Source organism: Mastigoproctus giganteus, chromosome 10, assembly GCF_048544385.1.
Source record: "Mastigoproctus giganteus isolate SK-2022 chromosome 10, ASM4854438v1, whole genome shotgun sequence".
In the NCBI taxonomy this organism is placed as follows: Eukaryota; Metazoa; Arthropoda; class Arachnida; order Uropygi; family Thelyphonidae; genus Mastigoproctus; species Mastigoproctus giganteus.
Window position 1 is genome coordinate 51495914 of NC_143584.1, and position 26105 is coordinate 51522018.

Here is a 26105-nt window from a genome sequence, read left to right on the forward strand (position 1 = left end):
TTGAACAGAAATAGAAAGAATAAATAATGAAGAGAAAAAGTTAGCTTGGTAAGTTCAGGGTTGGCTAGATTGATTTCTGAATCAGCATTGACATCTTTAAGAAAAGATTTGGAAGAAAGAAGTAGAATAACAGATACTGATACAGAAAAACGATGTCCATGAAAATATCTATAGAAAGGCCATATAGCAGAATCTGAATGTGTGTGAATGGGAGTGAAGTGAGTTTGTAAGTGAAAGCTGATTCATCAACAAGATGGCCCTCTTTTTGGCGGAGTCTAAAAGTTTAACCTGGTGGTGCGGGTTTTTACATATACAGCACGTAGAACCTGATAGGTGCCCAATTTTTTTAATTTATTTATTTTTTAAAAATTTTCTTGTGATCCAATTTTTTGCTTTTCTTAATATTTTGCAGTACTTTTTATATGCAGTTTTTTATTATTTTTTTATTTTTAACATTTAAATATTTAAAAATTGCTGTTTTTATATATATTTAAAAAAATAACAAAAAAATTTAAATTGCTGAAAATTAAAATACAAAGATACAAAAATACAAAGAACCCAGTAGTGCCTGCAATCTTGGAAAAATGTAAAGCAGGATGTGAGTGATCAACTACAAAGAACAAAGAATATGGACAGCATGGAAGCAGAGGAGGAAGAGCAAATAGAAATACAACCCAGAGGAGCTGAGTTGGAAAGAGACAAGGTCATGATATCCAGAATAGAAGACGAGTAGAAGAAGACCCCAACAGAATTTGAGGGAATGGCCCACAAAGACCTACACAGTACTGAAGCAGATACCCAACAGAATCCTGTGGCAAGTCACAGACCACCTCAATCAGCAAATAATACTACATTACCTCAACAACAATAGTGCAACACTGGAGGCTATTCACACATGTGTATGCTGTGCTGCCATAGCCGCACTAGGATTAATGGAAGAGAAACAAGAGACCAGCAGCAGAAGAAATGAAAAAATGAAGAACCGCCAGCTTGGAAAAGAGGACTTCAGCAGAAGATAGAAGAATTAAAAGGCAAGATAGGTCAACTGACTCAGTACCGATGGAGTAATAGGAGTAAGAAATTGATAGGAAAAGTGAAGAACATCCTCAAGAGAGACAACGTCCACAGCAAACACTAAACCAAAAATAGAGATTTGGAGAATACTTAACACACTGAAGCAGAACCTCCTTGCACTCAGCAAGAGACTATGCTGATACAAAGAGAGCTCTCAGAGGAAAATAAACAACTGTACCTTTGATGAAAACCAAAGAGTCTTCTATTGGAGTATCAGACAAGATAGGAAAGACAGAAACATTACCCAAGCAGAAGAAGAATGAGGAGTTCTGGGGCAGCATACAGAGCAGTGAAGTAAGACATAGCAGCTGAGCCAGCTGGTTAGAACTAGAATTGAAGAAAACCAACGGTGTTCAACAGAATGGGAGATTTGGGAGGAAGACGTACAACAGTCGATCAAGAAGTCCCATAACTGGCAAATTCCAGGAATAGATAACATCCACAACTACTAGTACAAGAAGATTATCTGTACACACGGACACACACAGCAGAGCAGGTCACCTGAATGATGTCTCCCAGAGTTTCTTACTCAAATCACATATCTGAAAGCTAAAGACCAAACAGGCCAATCACTTGTCTCCCAACAATGTACAAGATCCTAATCAGCTGCATAATTAAATAAATAAATCTGCAGTCATTATCAACCCACTGCAGGACAGAAGCCTCCTCAACAATTCACGTTGAGGGAAATGGACCATAATCTGCCATGCTGGTCCACTGCGGGTTGGCAGATCAACCGTATTTAGCAGTCAGGGGCTTGAACCCTGGTCTGCTCAAAGAGCATGTGCTACTGCATTCCCGCTCCTGACCACTTGGCTATGGAGGCCTCTAACTAAGAAGATATCAAACCACTTGGAGAGCCTGAACATCAATGCCAAACAGCAGAAAGGTTGCAAGTGGTTGAGCAAAGGATGCAAGGAGCAGTGATTCCACAGTTATAGAGCAAGACTGCAAGAAGCACTGCAACCTGTACATAGTCTACATCAATCAAGTGAGGCTTTCAGCTCCATGCCTCATAGCTGTCTAACAGAGATACTGAAGATCTACAAAGTCAATCTGACAGCAACAAACTTCCGAAAAGCAGCCATGGAAAATTTTAGTGCCACCCTGAAGGTTGAGAACATCACAACCAGACCATTTTCTATCAGGAGAGGAATCTTTCAGGGAGATGTCCTGAGCCCACTGTAGTACTCTCTAGCACCCAAATTCTATCCACAGCAGCAAGTATGATATAACCTGAAAGAGGGAAGGAAACACCAAACCTGTACCCTCTCCCATGTGATGCACATAGATGACATAAGCTCTGTGCGGCAACTGAGTAGCAATTCTGGCAGCTTTACCAGATCACTGAAGAATTCAGCAATGATATCAGGATGGAATTTGGACCAGACAAATGCAAAACCCATGAATTGCATCAGGGGAAATTAGTCAACTGAAACAACTGGCTGTAGATTGGTAAAGAGATCGAAGTCATGACAGCAGGTGATGCAGGCTCAGCAGTTAGAGCACCAAGAGATCAAGGCCTGCCTAACCGAAAAATACCATCAGTATTTTTTGATCAGGAGACTTAGAAGTTTGCTCAAAGCAAAGCTGAATAGAGAAAACACAGTTAAAGCCACAAATATCTATGTAGAACCAGTGCTAACATATTGCTTCGGGATCATAGATTGAACTAACACCAAACTGGAGTATATCATGAGAAAGGCAAGGACAGTGATGATCAAGATAGTGATGACCAACGTTACCTGAAGTCAGCTGCAAAGGGACTGACAATAGCTCAGATAGGAGGAAGGGGCTTAATAGACCTCATTGAGCAAAAGAAGATAGTGATAGCTAAATGCACTGACACTCTACCAGGCCATAAGGAAGATAGACAAGTGGCATACCCACGCAACTTAAGCAAGGAAATGCCCTCCTATTCGGATGGGAAAAACAAAGCAAAAGGGTCACTCCATGATAGACACTGTAGTGACCTCCATCAAGGCCATACAGATAAAATGGCTTCTGATGCATGGCTCACGAGTGGGATGCTCTTCCCTGAGACTGAAGGATTCATGCTCGCCATCCAAGACCAGTGGTGCCTCCGTAGCCAGGTGGGCAGGAGCAGCAGTGTGTAGCACACGCTTCTTGATTAGGCCAGGGTTCGAGCCCGTGCCCACCAAATACAGAGGATGCAGAAAGGTCAGGGAATGACCACTGCATATCCCCGGAGCAATATGGCCTTAGTTGCTAATGCTCCTAAAAACCTAACAAACCAAGACCAGTAATCAACACCAGGGACTAGAAAATGCATCGCCAAGGAGCTTGGAGTGACAGATGACGCATGTTGGTGATGTCACCTGGCCTCAGAAACGATCAAACACATTACTGCAGGATGCAGGGTGATCACCCAGATTTAGTACACTCATAGAGATGAGCAGGTAGTCAGGATAATACATCAGAATCTAGCGAGGAAATAAAAGTTGATCAAAGAAAGTGCACCATGTTACAAGTATGAATCCCAGGCTGTACTGGAGACCCAAACCCACAAGCAGTATTAGGACTGCACCATAATGATAAACAAGACAATCCCGCACAACTGACTGGATATAACCCTTGTCAACAAGAAGGAAAAGGCTACCTATCTGATTGACATAAAAAAAAAGGTAAAGGTAAACTGCAGCTATTATCAATCCACTGCAGGATGGAAGCCTCCTCAAATAATTCATGTTGAGGGAAATGGACCATAATCTGCCACGCTAGTCCAGTGTGGGTTGGTAGATCGGCCATATTTAGCAGTCAGGGGTTTGAATTTCTGTTTACTTCTAAGAGCGTGTGCTACTGCACTCCCACTTTGACCACTTGGCTACAGAGGCTGGGGCTGAGTGGTCTGATTCAGTGTCCAACACTGGCAACCTCCAGAAAACCCATGAGGAAAAGATCAGAAGTACTCAACCTAAGACAGGAGATGGAAGAGATGTAGCATATGCAACAAGTAATGACCATCATGAGCATCGTGTCAACCACTGGCATGGTGCCAGTGACCTTGCATAATAGCCTAGCAGCAATAGATCTCCCAGAGAACACTTACAAGGAACTTCAGAAAGTTGCAATCCTCGAGAACTGTAGGATAGTCAGAGAGTTCCTCAACTAACAATAACACTAGACATAACAACCACCCTATGCACTTGGTGCCACAACCCATCATGGAGTGGAATCCCCCCCCCCACCAGGGAGAAATAATAATAACTAGGGGATTTCGCCAACCCACGTGCACACTTTTGTACGTAAAATGTAGAGGTATGACGGAGTAAGTCAAATCTTTTCTATGTAAAAGCACCTGTCAAAGCACACTGATGTTCTTCCTTCCCCTTTTTACTCTCATCCTTCAGCAATCTCACTCACTTGTTTTTTTTTTCTTTTGTTCTCCGTCAGGAAGCTCAGCCCCCCCTCCCCCGATGGAGAGCAGCCAGAGTACTGTGGACAGCCTGGCTCACCTCCCAGTGGTGTTGGCAGGCATCATGGCTCCCAGCTTTTACAGAGGTTCTGTATTAATCACAATGGCTCAGATATGGGGAACCACAGGTGGCACCTTATGCCACTATGATCGATATCTAATCAGGAAATGACCTATGTAATTATTTACCTGTGCATTTGTAGTGACGTAATTGCCCCGCTCACTTGTACCAAGTGACCCGCATCCCTCTTCTCCCATTGGCTACCCCACCCCTAGCATGTGGCATTCTCAAGGTGGAATAAATATCACTATGTAATTATTTACCTGCTTTTACATAGGTCACTTAGGAAAAGGCCTTTTGCCTTGGGTTCCATAATGCATGAGGAATATTGTGTCATCTGAAAGAGCAGAACTAAAATATTTCAACTAAAATATTTACAAACTATACAAATATTTAAAATATTTATAAAATACTAAACTATTTACAAATATACAAACTATATTAGGTTCCTTCATCAGCTAACATTACAATGGAACATCAAATTCTATTTCTGACTCTTGTTTCTCTCTCTCTTAGGGTGAATCAGAAATTTTTTTTTTGGCTGATGCAGCATAAGCCTCAGGTTTCCTTACACCATATGGCTAATTATAATAATAACGATGCCGTGTGTGGTCATATATTATATATAGTGAATCACGTGCACAAGGTTGGTGAATATTATGAAGGCAGTCTTTCAATGGAAGGCAACAATGTAATTATTTACCTGCACATTTATAGTGACATAATTGTCCCGCACTCTTCTCCCATTTGCTTTAATAAATATCACTAGGAGGAAAACTTTTTTAATGTATTGAGAGATAATAATGATTATAATTGAAACATTTTGTGCAATAATTAGTCATAGCACAAAGAGGAACTACTTCTATAGCAGATGCCTCCACCACATGCCAACCAATGTGCCAATTTCAAACTACGCAGTTGAATGATATGTTGTTTATAAGATACTGTAAGTTAAAGAAATAAAGGAATAAACTGATAAAGAGTAATAATTATAGCAATAAACCATTTTTCATCAATAATACTAATAATTAAAACATTTTGTAATGTTTTAATTATTTTAATTACAATAATTAGATAAAAAACAAAGAGGAATTACTTCTATATCAGATGCTTCTGTATCTGCTACATGTTGAAAAACTGCACTTGTGAGCAACATGTTTTTTTTACAAGATACTGTAAATGAAACTATGCAAAAGCAGTAATATTCATGCCTGACCTAGTATTTTTTTTCTCATTTTAATTTTTAGTAAACAATAATTTTTCACTTCCCAAACATTTTGAATAAAAGTTTTACTATATTTAGGATAAAAAAAGCAGGTTTTTAATTAATAATTGATGCACAACAGATATTTTTTGAAGCTACTTGTCAGGTTCTGTGGAACTGGCAGTGGATTAATATAAGCTTTTTGGGAGTACAATCTCCTAGATATGGGAACGGTATTTCATGGTGGTGCACATTTGTGATTTGTACAGACTCAGTAACTGCTTATAGTGTTTATACGGATAACTGTTTATCCTTATAACTATGAACAGTTATAAGGATAAATAGTGCTTGTAAGGAAAGTAATGCTGACAGTGAAAGAGAAACCTAGCTTTACAAAGCAGCAGAAGTAATATTTGTGATATGCTTATTTAAAAAAAAAGGAGGACTGAATGAAGTAAGGCAGGAAGTAAGACAGGCGATCCCCGCATAATTTTCTTAAAGTTTTATTTTGGAGAATTATGTGGGGAATCACTATTTGAGGAATACTAATGGTGGATATTTCAAATGTTGTAGCTGTTTGTGCAGAGAACAGTTTGTTTGGACTGGAAATTGGCTTGTGGTACACTATCATTAGCAAAACTATTGATTTCCAACTAGTGGAAGATCATTAATAATAAATAGGAGGTAAAGAGTTTCTGAAAGAACAGAACCTTATGGAATTAGTTGAGAAGGTAGATGTCAAGAGCCATCTACCATCACATGCCCCTCAATGCAGGCATCTGTACATGGTGGATGGATGTCCCAGCAGTGCTGCTGGAATTTCAGATTGGTACTTCTGGGATGCACTGCCCACTGCTTAAGTTTTAAGCTAACACTATAGGAATCTAGTGTGTTTGCTGTGCACTGTGACCCATGGAAATTCAGAAAGGGGTATCCTGATGGTTAAGGGGTCCACTTCGAAAAGATAGAAAATTATGAGATGGCTTGCCCATGATTGATTGATAAGTGGGTTTGCCTGCATGTGGAAGCTATATGTCCTCACGGTCTGAGAGATTCAGACTACTGGATGCATGAGTATGATGCCTGGATAGCCCTAATGTCCTGCTCCTGAGTGCATTTATTTTTTTCTGTGTCTTGACTGGGGTTCTTGCAGACAAACAACAAAAAGGGGCAAAAACTCAAAAGCATATGTCTGACGCGAACTGGTCCCACGGCAGATCGATTCCTCTTCAGAAGAGCTTTCGAGTAGTAATAATTTTGTTTGTGTAGATTTAGCAGAGTTTGAGCTAGGTTGGATTTTAATTTTCAACTTTAGCCATGGAAGGCTGGATATTCCAGTAACGGCTTATTCCACCCCCCCCACCCACCCCATCAATTGAAAGCTATGGCCAGCGAAGGTCAAACAACCACAGCAACGGAACCTACAGCTACTGCCAGCAGTGACCCTGACACCCTGTGACAACCGGTGAATACCTCAAGGTCCAAAAGGTCAGTAACTGTTAATACTTATGCTAATGCCGTATCTAATGGATTTTGCTTTCCGCCAGCGAAAACCCCTCTCTTGTGACCAACAATAGCACATATGCCGTCGAACAATGCTCCAACAAATGAAGCAACTGCTATTACTTCCTGAGAAAATGGAATATTAGACTCCTTTAGAGCAGTACCTTACAGCGATCGCGGAGAAAGTGCCACCAAAAAATATTACTCACGCCTCCTGTGTGGTGGGAACTGTGCAGGTGTATTTCAGCCACCCCTCACGGGTGCAAACTATCCTGTGAAACAAAATAGACATCGGTCTTCATCACCTGGAAGCGGTGCACCAACGAAAGTTGGTGATTTATGTCATTTATGAAAATCAAAAACAACAATGGTCCTAATACTGATCCTTGGGGAACTCCACTTCTTACATCAACCCAATTTGAGGAATAACCATTTATCACAACCCTCTGCCTCCTGCCCTGAAGCCACCCTGCTATCCATCTAAGGATTTTCCCTGTGATTCCAACCTGTTTCAGCTTATAAAGGAACCGCTCATGTGGGGGGAAAAAAATGCTTTGCTGAAATTCAAATAAACGTCGAAATTATTCCCTAAGTCCAGCTCTTGAGTGACCCTGTCAAAATAGCTAACCAGATTAGTTAAACATGATTTTCCCTTTACAAAACCATGCTGAGTATCCTTCAGAAGTCCATTTCTATCTAAGTGGTCCTGAATTCCACCCTTGATCATAGTCTCCATTATTTTCCCTACTACTGAAGTTAGACTAACCGGCCGGTAATTTCCTACTTCACTCTTAGAACCGCCCTTATGTATTGGAGATCCATTGACACTTTTCCAATCCAATGGAATCACTCCCGAGTGCAGAGATGCTCTCATAATTAGCCTCAATACGCTCACTTGCCATCTCCCTTAAGATTATAGGGTAAATGCTATCAATCCAAGGAGCCTTACTGGCCTGTAGGCTCAAAAGTTTTTTCATTAAATAAACGTGTGAAATTTTAACATCATTAATTACATTTTTTTCAACTTCACTCCCAGAATTTCTCATTGATGTGAATGGTCTTTGAAGTTCAAGTGGATATTGGTCTTGCCATTCCTACACCATACTGGGTGGTTAACTAGGCCATGGTGCTGCATTGCTGCTGTGTTCCAAGACAAGATGCACAATGGTCATCAATGGCATTGACCCCCATGTGGCTGTCCCATGTGTGACTTTTGGCTGGTTGTTCAACTGCTGCTGAGCCAGTCAAAGTATACATGTAACTCCACAAAACAGGAGCATTTACCATATTGGCTGCTGTTGAGATACTGGCACCTGCATGTCTTACCCTTACAACCATTCCATGTTTAAAGTTAGAAAGATTGAGACACCAAACCATTCTTCCTTGTAGACACTCAAAAACTGATCACTGCAAACTACAATCTTATATTAGCCATTCCCAACTTTAAGCCTTCACCAGTATCACAAGGGGGTGTTGTTAATGCAAAGCCAACTTAGTGTATATATTCGTAATTAAGGAAATAGAAGGTGAAGAAAAGGTGTCAATTCCCTTATGTCTCACGGTTCTACAGAAGAATTGTTGAGGAGCAAGTTAAGCAAAGCAAGAGTACAAATTTGAAAGAAGTTATTCTCTTATTAACCTTTATTCCTTGAGACGTTTTGAAAGTTCTGATTTCAGCAAATTTCCTTGCTATAAAAACTGATGAGGGCTTGTATTATTTTGAAATTGAGATGCATGTTAATTGCAAACATTTTATATTAACTAGTTGTTTATATAAAATGTTTGCAGTCCTTTTTTTTTTTAAAAAAGTTCTCTTGTGATAATACATTGATTTCTTCTTTATTTTATGTTAATAAATTAAGGAATAACTCCCGAGTAAAGGAAACAATAGTTATATAAACCACACGCACACACACACACACACACACACACACACACACACACACACACACACACACACACACACACACACACACACACACACACACACACACACCACTTGTGTAGTGTTTAACTTGCTACACGACCATTGCTATCACCATGGGTGGACACATCCCATGGTGATAGGAGTGGTCAGCACCTAGGAGAAACATCACCGGCCAGCGCAGCATATACAGTGACAGCACAGGCAATGCCTGTCAGTTCATCAGTACAAAACCTGAGCAATAGGAAAAAGGAAGGACCCAGTGGAGTTTGAACAAGGAATTATTTGTGGCACTAGGAAGATGGGGCCAGCATCTCAGCAACTACAGGTATTGTCAACTGTTTAAGGACTGCTGTAGTGAGGGTGTGGAGGGAATGGTTTGAAATGGTTCATCCTATAGACTAGGATCTTTGGTAGTTGTGCAGGGAACCATGAACCAACACCTATGTTTTAACATTTTCGAATAATTCTGCTTCCTATGATGTGGCAGTTTCTAATAGTATTAGTAGTGGCAAATGATGCCAGTATATACAGCATTTTGCATAATGCTGCTGAAAGGTCATTTGCATCTTTGATTACTCTTTGTTTTGATAGTCAGTCAGTTAAGCATGTTGGTCCATTTGACATCGATGGTTCGACTGTTAATGATCCTGCTCAGATAGCAAACAAACTGAATGAGTATTTTGCATCTACATTCACACATGAGGAATTATTAAGGTTTGAAAATGGCAGAAGGTTATCAAATTGTAGCAGGATATTTAATGATTTTGGAATAACTGAAAGCAAAGTGGAGGAGAAATTGTTGAAGTTAAACATAAGAAAATCACCTGGGGTGGATGGGATCTATCCAGTTATATTAAAGGAGGCGGCAAAGCAACTAAGCAAACCCATAGCCATAATTATGAGAGTGTCCTTGGACTCAGGGGAGGTTCCCACGGACTGGAGATGTGCAAATGTATCCCCAATTCACAAAGGGGGATCGAAGGGTGACACGAGTAATTACAGACCAGTTAGTTTAACTTCTGTTCTGGGTAAAATAATGGAGTCACTGGTTAAAGACGCATTGCAGGATCATCTAGACAAGACTGCAGCAATAATTCAGACACAGCATGGGTTTGTTAAGGGAAAGTCTTGTCTGACAAATTTGATAGGATATTATGATGTGGTTACAAAGGAACTGGATGCAAAAAATAATTTTGATATCATATATTTGGATTTCAGGAAAGCTTTTGACACTGTTGCGCATGGAAGACTATTGTACAAATTGGAGCAGAATGGTATTAAGGGTAAGTTGCTACAATGGATAAAAGGATCGTTAAGTGGGAGAAGACAGAGGGTGGTAATCAATGGGTGCTGCTCTTCGTGGACTAATGTTATTAGTGGAGTCCCACAGGGTTCGGTGTTAGGTCCACTGTTGTTTTGTATATTTATTAATGATATTGATGGATGAAGGTATATCAAGCTTAATGTCGAAGTTTGCAGATGATACAAAGGTTGGCAGGGTTGTTAATGACAGTAATGGCAGTGTGCTACCAACAGGATCTAGATAATTTGGGCAGATGGGCTAAGAAGTGGCAACTGAAGTTTAACCTTGACAAATGCAAAGTACTGCATATGGGTAGAAGTAACCCCAGATAAACGAACCAACTGTGTGGTACTACACTTAAGGTGGTAGAAAATGAAAAAGACCTGGGAGTAATTGTGCAGTCAGATATGAAGTTTTCTGAGCAATGCATACAGGCTGCCAGGGCAGGTCATGGGGTTTTGTCAATGATATATAGGAATTTTGCTAGCAGGGAAAAGGAGGTGATTATCCCTCTGTATAAGGTAATGGTCAGGCCATGCCTTGAATACTGTGTACAGGTCTGGAGGCCTCATTTTAGGAAGGATGTAGATTTGCTTGAGCATGTACAGAGAAGGGCAACAAGATTGGTGAGGGGAATGAAGGGATCCTCTTACCAAGAGAGGCTTAAGTTCTGCAAATTGCAGTGGCTGGAGGCTTAGGCACCTGCGCGGTGATCTGATTGAGCTGTATAAGGCCTTGAATGGGTTGAGCACGCTGAATTCTGATGGGATCCTTCCACTTGTTCAGATTACTAACCTAAGGGAACATAAATTCAAATTAAGAAAAGACAGATGTAGAATAGATGTGCCGAAATTTGCCTTTAGCCAGCGGGTGGTTAATTGCTGGAACAAACTTCCATCTGTCGTGGAAGTTTATAGGTTGAATAAATTTAAGGAGGAACTGGACAGGCATTTGGAGGCAATGGTGATTTTTTTTTTTTTTTTTTGGCTGATGCTGCATAAGCTCATACACTTGCTTTCTTGCATCACATGCCACTACTACTACTACTACTACTACTACTAAGTTACGATATCAAACGTCCCACCTAAAATTCCTTATCAATTTCTGAGAGGAATTTTATCCAAATACGGATCTGTTACCAAGAAAATATGCACACTCTCTGCAGCAACCACGAAACCAGAATTTTCACATATAAAAAACTTCCACAGGCATGCACTTATGCACTTCGCCAACAGTGATGCAGCAAACATCCCAAAACTCATCAATGCCGATTTAAGCGGAATCACTTACACCTTTTATACCTCCATTTCCTCTCAATGTTTCTTCTGCCATGAAGAGGGCCACATCAGGAAAAACTGCCCACACATTTCTACCTCCTCTGAAAGTAATACTGAAATTCTGGTGGCACCAACCAGGGTTAGGCGAGATCCACAAAGCGAGCCGACTGTTGGAAACAATGGGGCTACAGAAGAAACCATCAAACAGTCTGAGATGCTTCCCACACCAAGCACATCAGAAAAAAAAAATTCAAAGATCACAGAGGACTAGGACATACCCCTTTCAGAAGATCCACCAACCAAAACAAGAGGGTTTTCTCGGAATCAACCCCCAAGGCAGTCCATATCCAAAGTCACAAAACAGAAGAAGACTACGGATAGCCTGGTAGAAAAACAGCCAACCACTAACCAGAACAACAGGAAGGATGAAAATAAATACAGAACGCCACAGAAGTCAAATAGTTAGATCCCAAATAAGTCCATCATACCATCAAGTATGGAAATAAATAAGCAGGTAGAAACCACCAACGATTCAAATGAAGAAGAACTTGAAAATCTGGGGGCCGAAGAAGAGAACCGTGATTCCCATGATTCAAATGCCTCAGAGGACGAGGAGGGGGAAAGTGATTTTCCCTGCACTAAAGGCCCTCTAACTGTGGGAAAATTGCGCTCCTTTCTACGGGAAGTACGTGGCTCCCCACAGAAGCTGGTGACAGCTCTGAAGTTCACCACTAATGTACCAGAGCTTATCTCACAACTGTGTTTTAGGACCTGTGTTTTAAACTAAAAGGAAAAAAGGACAGGGCAAATGTGAATAGATCCAAGCACCTGTACTACGTGATTAATGGGCTCGAACAGCAATACCATCAATCAGGATGCTAACTGCCCGAAAACTTGCAAAACCCTTACCTTTATTCCTGCAGATAATACTGACACTTAGCATGCTATTACTTAATGCAAGAGGATGTGCCTCTGCATTGTGCAATAAGCTGGCTCTTCATCAGGTCCAACGACATCATACCGACCTACTCTTCCTACAAGAAACAAATATTAAAGCAGACACAAGGCCATCCTTGAAATGGGCAGAGTGGCCATATGTATTCCATCATTCTCCAACACAACAACATCATGGAGCAGGAGTGAGTATCAGCCTTCATCATAAGTCTGCCTGTAAGTTCAGTGTGAAAGCAGAGATCACTGGCTATGCAATTTATGAAAATCCACAACAGGACAGATTTGCTATTCAAATAATCAACTTCATACAAAGCCATCTCTCTACTATAGATCAGGAACACATCATTCTTGCTGGTGACTTCAACTGCACCCTCGACCCAGAAATGGACAGAGCGCGATGCACTGAGCACTGCACAATGTTAATTAACAACCTGCAGGCCTTGATAAACAACAATGAACTGGTCCAAATATTTAGACACCAGTACCCAGAAGAAAAGTCCTACACATGGCCTGGAGATCAGCAAATACAGCATCTGGAAGACTACCTTACCAAGCCCGACTGGACAGCTACTACATCCACCTCTGGTCAGAAGCATCACACATTTGCTATCTTATATCTCAGATCACTCCTTTATCAAATTACAGCTCTCCTTCTCACCCAATCACTTCAAAAGTTGAGGTGCTTATTGGACATTCAACAATAGCCTTCTTCGAGACAGGAAATACATCTCTAAGCTAAAAGACCTGATATTCAATCTTGCCCAATCCAAAGACAGGTTGGAGCCCATCAACACATGGTGGCCTAGATTTAGAAGTCAACTGAAATCATTCTTGCAAACCTACAGCCATCAGAAAAGTCAACAAAAGCGTAATAACCTCTATCAACCTTGAGAAAAGACTGAAAAATCTCCCATCTGATAGTCAGGTCCATCAGTCAACACTACAAGCCATACAACCCACTTAGAACACTCTGCAAAAGGCGCCCTACTCAGATCAAGATACACCCACATAAATCTATCTGATGCCCCAACCAAATACTTTTTCTCATTAGAATGCAGACATCGCAAAACAACCACCATCATTGCCATTCAGCTGTAAGACAGAAACATCACTGAAGACCCAGAGGAAATCGTCTCTGAAGTAACAAAATTTTATAGAGAAATTTACACTTCTCAAAAATCCTCTACAAAGGCAACTGAGGAAATCCTTTCAGAACTTAAAAAAATCTCCCATACGGCCCAATGAATTAGGGAGAAACCAATCATCAACAAGAACTAACAGTATCATGCAAAGCCCTTTCCAAAAATAAATCACCAGGTCTGGACAGACTGACTTCTTAATTCTTCCAAACGTTTTGGGGTCAACTCTGAGTGCTGCTTTTTCGAATGCTTGAAGAAGCCCAGTCTCATGGACTACCAGGTTCGGTCACCACCTCTGTCGCTCAACTGATTCCCAAGAAAGGGGATTGTACCAACCTGCAAACTGCCGCCCAATTTCCTTAATGAATATGGACTGTAAAATTATTTCCAAAACCATCTCCAATAGATTAAAATCCACTCTCCCTGATATCATCGATCACAAACAAACATACTCAGTACCTGGAAGATCGATTCACGACAATCTACATCTGATCCATGACCTCCTCACCACTGCAAAGAGCCAAAGAGAATTCTTAGCACTAATTAGCCTTGACCAGGAAAAGGCTTTCGACAGCATTGAACACAGCTACCTTTTCAAACTTGAAAGCTTTTGGATATGGACCCTACATCATCGGAACAATCCATCTGCTATACAAGGAAGCCAAATACTGCCTGAAACTGAACAACCAGCTCACCCGCCACTTTCTGTATTCCAGAGGGATGAAATAAGGCTGCCTACTCTCTGAGAAACTCTACACAATTGCCATAGAACCCTTCCTTAATAAAATTGCCACCAGTCTACAATCATGACGAATGCTGCTACCAGAACCCCCACCTATAGATAACCTACTCGGCATACGCAGATGATGTCACAATTGCAATACGCCACGAGAGCGAATTTGAAGACATTCAAAAGGCTAGTGATCTCTACGCTCAAGCATCAGGTGCAAAACTCAACCACTTAAGACCAGTGGCCTGTGGTCTGGCAACTGGAAAACCAGAACCGACTCCCCCATCCAATGCACATGGTCCAGCGAGGGACGGAAATACCTAGGTGTGTACCTCGACAATACCCTCCTTTTCTCCCAGAAGAACTGGCCCAAATTGCTGAGTCATTTCAACAGAGTACTCGGGCAAAGATGTGGGGCACAAAGATGTGCCCCACATCTTTGCTGAGAGGGAGAGTGCTTGTGGTCAATCAGATGGCGGCAAGTGTTCTCTGGCAAGCCTTCAAAGTTCTCACTCCACCTGTTGACTTCCTCCACCAAATCCAGGCATCTGTCCAAAGCTTCCTTTGGAACAAAACCAACTGGATGTCCTGTTCTAAACTCAGCCAGCCACTCACTCACGGAGGTCAAGGGTTGGTCTCTCTCGATGACAAAATCACAGCATTCCAGATCACCTTTCTTCTTAAGACAATGCAAATGAAATACTCACATTCTGACACTACAGATAAACTACTAGCAACAGCCACTAGAGGACTATCTCTTTCAACAATATTGAGAATGGATATGGCACTAGCACCGCTCAAACTACTGCCCTTCTATAAAGACACACTGCACCGCTGGAAAAAAAGCTAAATCTTCACCATACTCTTGAGGGAACATCCCTTCCTGCAATACTTTCAGAACTGCTCTTCTACAATAAAAGAATAACAGACCCCTGCAACTGATGATATTCTCTTCTTTCCTACGTGGAACTGGGCAGGAATAAGAACCATAGGCAACCTCCTGACACCAAGCCTTGAATGGAGAGGATCAGAAGAATTGCCCATTAAAACCATAAATGCAAAGCAGCAACACAGACATCTAAAATCAGTGATTGCACAAGCTCTTCCAGACATCACTATAGCTAAAGGGATTGGAAATGTGACTGGATCCTCACCTTCACCAATCTTCGTCATCACATCACCAGAAGACATGCTACCTCTGTCTCCTGCACCTTCCAAAAAAGTCTATCAACTAATCATGTCTTGCCATACAGCCACGATTTTCCAGTCATCCATCTACCAAGCTGTCCCTGTACCCCTCTCCACTCACCACAAGCCACCATCTTTTAGTGGAACCTTCCATACAGGAAGAAATGTTCCAAATCAGACGCAGACATCCAGTAGAGATTGTGGCACAACATCCTTCCTACCTCAGTCAAGCTAAAAATCTTCGCGTTACGCAACTCAAACTACTTCCTCTTCTGCGCCACTCCAGGTACCCTGGAACACATACCTGGCGTGCCCTGTGAACAAGGAACTGGTCAAATATGCTTTGGATGCAGCAAAGCTTGCCTGCAACCATGCCCACACTCTAGAGGACTGCTGGTACCTGTTTCACTCTGAGCAGACAGCACACACCACTTGCAACTTCTTATTCATTGCTGCCAAGGCCGTCATCTACAACTTCTACTTGAAGCAGTGACGACGTGCTTCCTGTCGCCACATCGGCACAACATCTCAAGTGGAGCCTACAGAGGAAGTTGCAGAGCAGGCTTCTGCTCGAATTCCTCCATAAAAGACCTGAAACTCTAAATGACCGTAACAGTGAACGGAACAGTGGCGGTCACCTCTTCGGCATCACCGAAGAGACCATCACTTTCAACGTGTGACATTTAATATGAGACTGATCCAATGCCAATAAACTGTCTGAATTCCTGAAATTCAAATGAAGAAATGTTTTTTTTTTTCTCCCTATCAAAAGTTTTCTTTCTTTATATATATATTTTTTTTCATTTGTACATAAAATGTAAATAGATTTTGCTGAAAAATGTATCTACTGTTCATGTTTAAATATAAAAAAAAAATATATATATATATATATATATATTTATTTCTGTGTAATGTTTGTCCTGGCTTTGTGAATAGTGGAGAGCTTGAGCACTGAAGAAAAATAGCTGCTCTGAACCTGATAATATAAATCTTTCATCTAGGACCCCAACAAGGCTAGATAACTTAGATAATGACCTAAGTCGACAGAGGCTCTGCAGTGAGATGTCACTTCCTAATGAATAATAATGTCACTTCCTAAATTACTAAAATGATTTTTCCCCAGTGACATCCTTATAGAGACTTTGAGGCAGTGCACCCAGTTGACAATGTTGAATCAGTTTGATGTGACATAAGCACTGGAAAAAAGAAAATGTGGATAGGGTTATGTTATAGGTCAAATGATTGTGATGAGTATAAGAAAGTGTTATACAGACAAATTGAGTGGGTCAGTAAATTAGAAAGGGATATCCTGATGGTTAAGGGGCACAACTTAAGAACTGCAGAACTTAAGCCTTTCTTAGTGTTGGTTCTGCATCAGACATATGATGTTTGCGTTTGATATCCATGTAAAGCAGTTTTGAAATGTGTGTCATTCATCTTCAGCTCACTTGTAGTTTTCAGTTTTATTGAACAGCTCTCAGGGACTTTCCAGATGACTTGACTTTCTGGGCTAATAACTTGCACAGTAGCAGTACCTTTCTGGATTTATTGGGTGACTGCTATATGCACCAGCATATTAAAGCGGTAATAAGAGAAAGTAGTGCTCTTCATCTGATTATAAACAGCGACTCTTTATGCATTCAGAATCTACAGATAAAAGAACCACTAAATGGCAGTGATTATAGTGGGTTGTTGTGGGCTTTATGTAAAGATGTAAATGCTGTCATGGGTAAAGGGAATAGATTTTGTTTATATTTAAATGTGAGTACAATGGTCTTAGACAGTTTTTATTCTTTTCAGTGAGACCAACTGATATGTTACCAACTGAAAATTCTAAAATGTAAACCATTTACAGATGTAATTGTAGAAAAGCTACCAAGCTTTGTGTACCAGTTAAGAGATACTCTTCAAAGTTTGGAACTAAAGCGATTAAAAATTAACTGATGAGACTGGTGATAGAGAATAGAAATGCATGGGAGGATTCTAAATTATTAGGAGGCACAGAAACCAAAAGCAAGTACAGAGTGGTATGCAGTTAAGTCACAAAGTGTGGGGAAGAGGGGGGCAGACAGGCTAAGGCAAGATTATCAGAAGTCTTTGGCTTGGAATGAGAAGGAAAGTAGCAAAGAGTTCTTTGTTTATGTTAACACTGGAAGGAAAGGAATGAACCACATTGGCCCACTAGATATGAATGGTATAATTATTGATGATTCAGTTCTGGTTGCTGACAAACTGAATATATATTTTGCATCTACATTCATACATGGAGAAGCATTTAGGAATTGGCTTACCAGAAGTACACAGACTAAAGGGAAAGGCACTGAACTCTGAGTCCCTCAGAGTTCAGTGCCTTTCCTCAGAGTTCAGTGCCTTTAATGTCAGAGTTTGCAGGTGATACAAAAGTTGGTAAATTTAAATTATTAATAATTTAAATTTATGTCCACTTGTGGATATAAATTTAAATTGAAAAAGGATTGTTGAGGAATAGATCTATGAAAATGTGTATATGTCATGTGAAAGAGTAAAGAAGTCATCAGCATTTAGTTTATTTAACCTATTTAAAGTCTTATGTGCTTTGCAGAGGTCACCAGAGAGAGAGAGATGCCTAGTTTCCAGATATTACAGTTTGCAGACTCCAATCATTTTCAGTAATAATATCTTTGGGGATACTCAGCTGATTGTATACTTTGTTGCAGAATAGATATGCAGAAGTTTCCCTTTAGTCAGCTGGTGGTTGATTGTTGGAACAAACTTTCATCTGTTGTAGAAGTTGATAGCTTAAATAAATTCAAGGAAGTACTAGACAAACTATTGGAGGGAATGAGTAGTAACAGTAGTAGAGGCATATGATGCAAGAAAGCAAGCTTATGTAGCATCAACCAACAAAAAAAAAAAAAAAAAAAAAAAAACATTTCACACATCCATTTCGCTCTAAAAGTTTGTCCAGTTCTTCCTTGAATTTATTTAAGCTATCAACTTCCATAATGATGGAACTTTGTTCCAGCAATCAACCACCCGCTGGCTAAAAGCTAATTTCCCCACATCTATTCTTCAACTGTGTTTCCTCAGTTTGAATTTATGTCCCTCAGGTTCACAATCTGAGCAAGAAGAAAAACTCCATCAGAATTGAGCCTGTCAACCCATTTAGGCCTTATACACCTCAATCAGATCATCTCCAGATGCTGCAATTTGCAGAACTTAAGTCTTTCTTTGTAAGAGCACCCCTTCGTTCTCCTCACCACTTGTTGCCTTTCTCTATATTCACTCAAGCAACTCTACCTCGTTCCTAAAATGAGGCCTCCAGACCTGTACGCAGTACTCAAGGCATGGCCTGACCATTGCTTTATACAAAGGGATAATCACCTCCTTTTTCCCCTACTAGCAAAATTCCTGTATATCATTGGCAACACCCTATGACCTGCTCTGGCATCCTGTCTGCACTGTTCAGAAAACTTCATATTTGATTGCACAAATACTCCCAGGTCTTTTTCATTCTCTACCACCCTAAATGTAGTAACATACCACACAGTTGTATGTTTCTCTGGGGTTACTTCTACCCATATGCAGTACTTTGCAATGTTAAACTTCAGTTGCCACCTCTCAGCCCATCTGCTCAACTTTTCTAGATTTTGTTGCAGTAGCAACAGGATCTAGAAAAGGTCAAATGGGAGGTGTCGGTTGTTTTTATTTTTTGGCTAATGCTATATAAGCTTGCTTTCTTGCATCATTTGCCACTGCTAATGCTAATCTTGATTCTATTTAATGAGAAATTTTACAGTATTGGTTCTGCATGAGACATGTGATGTTTGAGCTTGATATCCATGTAAAGCAGCAGCAGTGCATAGCACACGCTTCTTGACCACCAAATACAGAGGATGTGGAAAGGTCAGGGAATGACCACCGGAGCAATATGGCTTTAGTTGCTAATGCTCCTAAAAACCAAACAACAACAAACAACAATGTAAAGCAGTTTTGAAATGTGTCCTATTCACCTTCAACTCACTTGTAGTTTTCAGTTTTATTGAATAGTTCTGAGGATGGTGACATATGGGAGCTGATTTATGAATTTATGGGTCCTAATACCCAAAGTGCGAATCCCCATATACCCAAAGTCCATATATCCAAAGTGTGAATTACGGGCTTTACAGAATGGCTATTAATATTAGTAGTGGCAAACGATGCAAGAAAGCATACTTATACAGCATCAGTCAAAAAAGAGAAGACCAACACTTTTCCATCCCCCTCTAACAATTTGTCTAGTTCTTTCTCAGATTTATTCAAACTACTCATTTCTACAATATCAGATGGAAGTTTGTTCTGATAATCAACTATGTACTCACTGAAGGCAAACTTCTGACATCTGCCCTGCAGCCATCTTCAATTTAAATTTATGTTCCCTCATATGTAGTCTATACAAGAGGAAGGATTCTACTGGCATTAAGCCTATTCAGATGTTTAACCTCAATCAGAATCTCCTCAGAGGTGTCTAGTATCTAGACTCATTTGCAGCAGTGAAGACTTTCATAGACAGCACACCCTTTTGTTACCCTCAAATAACCTTGTTCCACCCTCTCTAATAAATATGCATTCTTCTGCAAGGGAGACTAAGAAACCTGTATCCAGTACTGAATATGTGGACTAACCATGCCTTATACAATGAGATAATCACCTCCTTAGTATTTCTAGTAGCAAATGAATGAAGAAAGCAGACTTGTAAAGCATCAGGAAAAAAAAAAAAAAAAAAAGCAACCCTTCCCATTTCACCTATGGGTGAAATTTAACTACCCATTTAACCTTTCCATTTCCCCTTCTAACTGTTTGTTTAATGCAACCAACCACCCGTTGGCTGAAGACAAACTACTGCACATCTATTATGCAAACATCCATCTTCAATTTGAATTTATGCCCTCTCATGTGATTAGTCTGAGAAAGAGGAAGAATTCCATGAGCATTTGGTTTGCTCAATCCATTCCAAGTCTTAATCACCTCAGTCAAAACTCCTCACACGTGCATAGTCTTCAGACACTGCAGTTTGCAGATCTGAATCGTTTCTTGGTTTATTAGACCGGCCCTTTATTCCCCTTGCCAATGTCATTGCTCTTCTCTGTACCCACACCAGTGGCTTTACATCCTTCCTAAAATGGCCCCCAGGCCTGTATGCAGTACTCAAGATGTGGCCTGATCATTGCCTTATACAATGGAATAATAATGTCCTTATCCCTGCTAGCAAAATTCCTGTATATCATTGAAAAAATCCCATGTTATGTCCTTGCAGCCTGTCTGCACTGCCAAGAGAACTTCATATAATTCTGCACAATTACCTCCAGCTCTTCATTGAAATTGTTTCCAGTGCAGATGACATTTATTTCAAATTAACTGAAACCTTTAGAGGTAGATAGATCAGTTTCTCTTCAGGACTCGGTGTTTAGCCATTCATTGTTGCATTCAGATGTTTCTCTGCTTTGTTTCCCTTATGTTATTTTATTTTTTTTAAAATTAAGTGTTATTCATTTGCTTTCTTGCTGTTACAGTAATTAGTAACTTGTGCGTGTGCATGTTTAATATGGCTTTAGTAAATACCATTAACAACAGCATTATTAATGTTGATATCACATTTATACAGTAATGCCCAAGATATGTTTAATTTAATAAAATCTTTATAAAATATTTTATTGCTTCTAAGCAAAAAAAAAAAAAAAAAAATCAATTTTATCTACAAAATATCAACAATGAAAAATAAAATGGTGTGGGGGGGGGGTACCACTTATAATGCTTTCTCTCACTTATCGTGCCCTTTGGGACCAGTACCTTCAAAAGAAAGCTATAATGGGCTTTTACACTATTTCCACTCAGATCACTCTACACAATCAAGGGCAACTTAGCATTAGCATTAGCAAGGACACATGATGTAAGAAAGCAAGCTTATATAGTGTCAGCCAAAATTAAAAAAAAAAACAAACCCTTATTTCACCCATCACCTCGCTCCAAATGTTTGTCAAGTTCTGCCTTAAATCTATTTAAGCTATCAACTTCTACAACGACAGATGGAAGTTTGTTCCAGCAATCAACCACCCACTGCCTAAAGGCAAACTTCCGCACATGTATCCTACAACCGTCTTTCCTCAATTTGAATTTATGCCCTCTCAGGTGATTATTCTAAGCAAGAGGAAGAATCCCATCAGCATTGAGCATGCTCAAACCATTCAAAGCTTTATACACCTCAATCAGATCACCTCTCAGGTGCCTAGTCTCCAGACACTGTAATTTGCAAAACTTAAGCCTTTCTTTATAAGAGCAACTCTTTGTTCCATTCACAATTCTTGTTGCCCTTCTCTGTACTCGTTCTAACAGCTCTACATCCTTCTTAAAATGAGGCCTCCAGACCTGTATACAGTACTCAAGGTGTGGCCGGACCTTTGCCTTATACAAGGGGATAATCACCTCCTTATCCCTGCTATAAAAATTCTTGTATATCATTGACAAGACACCATGAGCTACTCTTGCAGACCGTCTGCACTGCTCAGAAAACTTCATATCTGCCTGCATAATTACCCCCAGGTCCTTTTCATTCTCTACCACTGTCAGAGTGGTACCACAGAGTTGATACGTTACTCTGGGATTACTGCTTCCCATATGTAGTACATACATTACTTGCCATACATTTCAAGAAACGTTTTTTGCCACACAGTTGTTTTAATAAAAGTTTGAAACTCAGTACTGAATGGGATGAATCTTATTTTCCTGCAACTGCTAATGGTTTAATTTAATTTAAAAATAAGCTTGACAAACTTTTATCGTATGTGCATATTATTTTCGTTTTATAATTTTGAATTTTAACTGTATGTGAATATTTAAATGAGCAATTAACATATTTTATTTGGTGTATTTAGCTAAAAATCTATATTAAATTTTATTAATTTTGTTTATGTTTAGGATCCATCTCCAGATGATGGTGGTGTATATAGATGTAATATTAAAAATGATGCTGGTGATATCAATGCAAACCTGAATTTAAATATTGAAGGTAAAATTTTCATTATATTAATGAATATATATTTTTTTTTTTTCTGCATTAGAACAATGAAACTAGACTGAATTCAAAGTTACAATTTTTTCTAGGTTGCGACCTGCCTACGTTAAGTTGAATGGTCATTTATAGGAGGTTTATTTATGGCATACATATGTAAAATTATTACAGCAGAAATAATAGGACTTACATAGCCCAATTATTTCTGCTGTAATAATTTTATGTATGTATGAATTGAATATTGTCAGTTTTGGAAATTTGCAGTTAACACATTAATCAGGTTAGTATTAGTAGTAGAGGCATATGATGCAAGAAATCAAGCTTATAAAGCATCAGCCGAAGAAGATAAAAAAAAAAATAAATAAATAAATAAATAAAAAAAAAACCAACTCTCCCACCAAACCTGTCCATTCTCTCCAATAATTTGTCCAGTTCTTCGTTGAATGTATTCAAACTACCCACTTCCACGACAGATGGAAGTTTGTTCCAACAATCCACCACCCTTTGGCTGAAGGCAACCCTCTGCATATCCATCCCGCAGCCATCCTTTCTCACCTTCAATTTATAACCCCCTCGTGTGTACTCTGAGCAAGAGGAAGAATACCATCAGTGTTGAGCTTCCTCAATCCACTGAAAGCCTTAAACACCTCAATCAAATCACCTTGCAGGTGCCTATTCTCCAATTATTCTGCAATTTGCAGCACTGATGACTTTCTTGGTAAGACGACAGTTTCGTTTCCTTCACCAATCTCATTGCCCATTTCTAAACCCATTCCAGCAGATCTACATGCTTCCTAAAATGAGGCCTTCCAGAACTGTATGCATTATTCAAGATGGGGCGTAATCATTGCCTTGCACAATGGGATAATCACCTCCATATCCCTGGTGGGTGCCTCCATAGCCAGTGGGCAGGAGCAGCAGTGCGTAGCACACGCTTCTTGATTAGACCAGGGTTCAAGCCCATCACCACCAAATACGGAGGATGCGGAAAGGTCAGGGAATGACCACCGCATATCCCTGGAGCAATATGGCCTTAGTTGCTGATGCTCCTAAAACCAAATAACAAACAAACAAACTAGTATCCCTGCTAGTATTATATCATTGAGTTGGCCTGGCATCCTGTCTGCACTGCTCAGAAAACTTCATATATCTCATTGCACAATTACGCCTCTTTTTGATTTTCTGCTATCCTGATTGTAGTACCACACAGTTGGTATGTTAATTGAGGATTACTGCTACTCACATGCAGTAACTTGCATTTGTCAATGTTAAACTTCAACTGTCATTTCTCAGCTCACCTGCCTAATTCTTTTAGATCTTGTTGTAGTAACTTACCCTGATTACTGTCATTAACCACCCTGCCAACCTTTTTTTAACTTCTGCAAAATTAGATATAAGCCTGATATATCTGCATACAAAAATTTTTAGCTTCAGTGAATGATAGTTTTTGAAATTTTTGCTGTTTTTTTTTGACTTAATTAACATATTGAAGCGGCCTCCGTAGCCGAGTGGTCAGGGGCTGGAGTGGAGTGTAGTTTTTTTTTAAATAGCTTAATAGTTTTTTTTAGTAATGTTCCTTATTTTTAATTTATTTAGAGTTTTTGCAAGTTATGACTTAATATATGCAGAACTTTTGTATCGGTTATATGGCACAAATATCATATAGAAGAATTTCCTGTGTTCTAATTGTTTTAACTGTGGTAAAGGTAGTAGTAGTAGTAGTGGCATGTGATTCAAAAAAGCAAGTGTACGAGCTTATGCAGCATCAGCCAAAAAAAAAAAAAAGAAAAATCACGCCATTCCCTCCAAATGCCTGTCCAGTTCCTCCTTAAATTTAATTAACCTATCAACTTCCACAACGACAGATGGAAGTTTGTTCCAGCAATTAACCACCCGCTGGCTAAAGGCAAATTTCTGCACATCTATTCTACATCTGTCTTTTCTTAATTTTAATTTATGCCCCCCAACAAGTGGAAGGATCCCATCAGAATTCAGCGTGCTCAACCCATTCAAGGCCTTATACACCTCAGTCAGATCACCGCGCAGGTGCCTAGTCTCCAGCCACTGCAATTTTCAGAACTTAAGCCTCTCTTGGTAAGAGGATCCTTTCATTCCCCTCACCAATCTTGTTGCCCTTCTCTGTACATGCTCAAGCAAATCTACATCCTTCCTAAAATGAGACCTCCAGACCTGTACGCAGTACACAAGGTGCGGCCTGACCATTGCCTTATACAGAGGGACAATCACCTCCCTCTCTCTGCTAGCAAAATTCCTATATATCATTGACAAAACCCCATGACCTGCCCTGGCAGCCTGTCTGCATTGCTCAGAAAACTTCATATCTGACTGCACAATTACTCCCAGGTCTTTTTCATTTTCTACCACCTTAAGTGTAGTACCACACAATTGGTATGTTTCTCTGGGGTTACTTCTACCCATATGCAGTACTTTGCATTTGTGAAGCTTAAACTTCAGTTGCCACTTCTTAGCCCATCTGCCCAAATTATATAGATCCTGTTGCAGTAGCACACTGCCATTACTGTCATCTGTTTATTCAGTCAGTTTGTTTGTTATTTGGTTTTTAGGAGCATTAGCAACTAAGGCCATATTGCTTCGGGGATATGCGTTGGTCATTCCTTGACCTTTCTGCATCCTCCGTATTTGGTGGGCATGGGCTCGAACCCCAGTCTAATCAAGATGTTTGTTGTTTGGTTTTTAGGAGCATTAGCAACTAAGGCCATATTGCTCCGGGATATGCGGTGGTCATTCCCTGACCTTTCCGCATCCTCCATATTTGGTGGTGACGGGCTCGAACCCCGGTCTAATCAAGAAGCGTGTGCTATGCACTGCTGCTCCTTCCCACCTGGCTACGGAGGTGCCTATTCAGTCAGCTCCTTTAAAGATAATACTTCACAATATGCCATTCGTGATACATAATTATTCAATAATTCTATTTCATCTTGATTTCAGTTCTGAAAAATCTTCCTAATAGGTCATAATTGTTTAAGTATTCAATGGACATTGTTGCTAAATTAGCCACTGTTTCTTGAGATATGCTTCGTAAATAATTATTATTTTTTATAAAATGATTCATTGTCTTAATTACCAGTGCTGTTAAATGATTTATTGTCTCAATTATTGTTCATTATTTATGTGTTTGATAGTATAACCAGAGCTATATAATACTCAATACGTTCTAAGTTTATATCAGTATTTGTAAAAGAATAAGAGATTACCTCAATATGATACGTAGAACATTTCTGTATGATACTCTCCAGAAAT

At 39.9% G+C, this 26105-nt stretch overlaps 1 protein-coding gene across 2 annotated transcripts in view; it reads left to right on the forward strand.

Annotated features, from left to right (window-relative positions):
* LOC150079033 (twitchin-like) overlaps window positions 1-26105 on the forward strand; it is a 2795346-nt gene that overhangs the window by 413121 nt on the left and 2356120 nt on the right. For both annotated transcript variants that reach the window (XM_090382361.1, XM_090382360.1), the window contains one exon: window positions 22730-22820. In XM_090382361.1, coding sequence (XP_090238487.1) covers window positions 22730-22820 — 91 coding nt within the window. The remainder of the gene's footprint in view (window positions 1-22729; window positions 22821-26105) is intronic.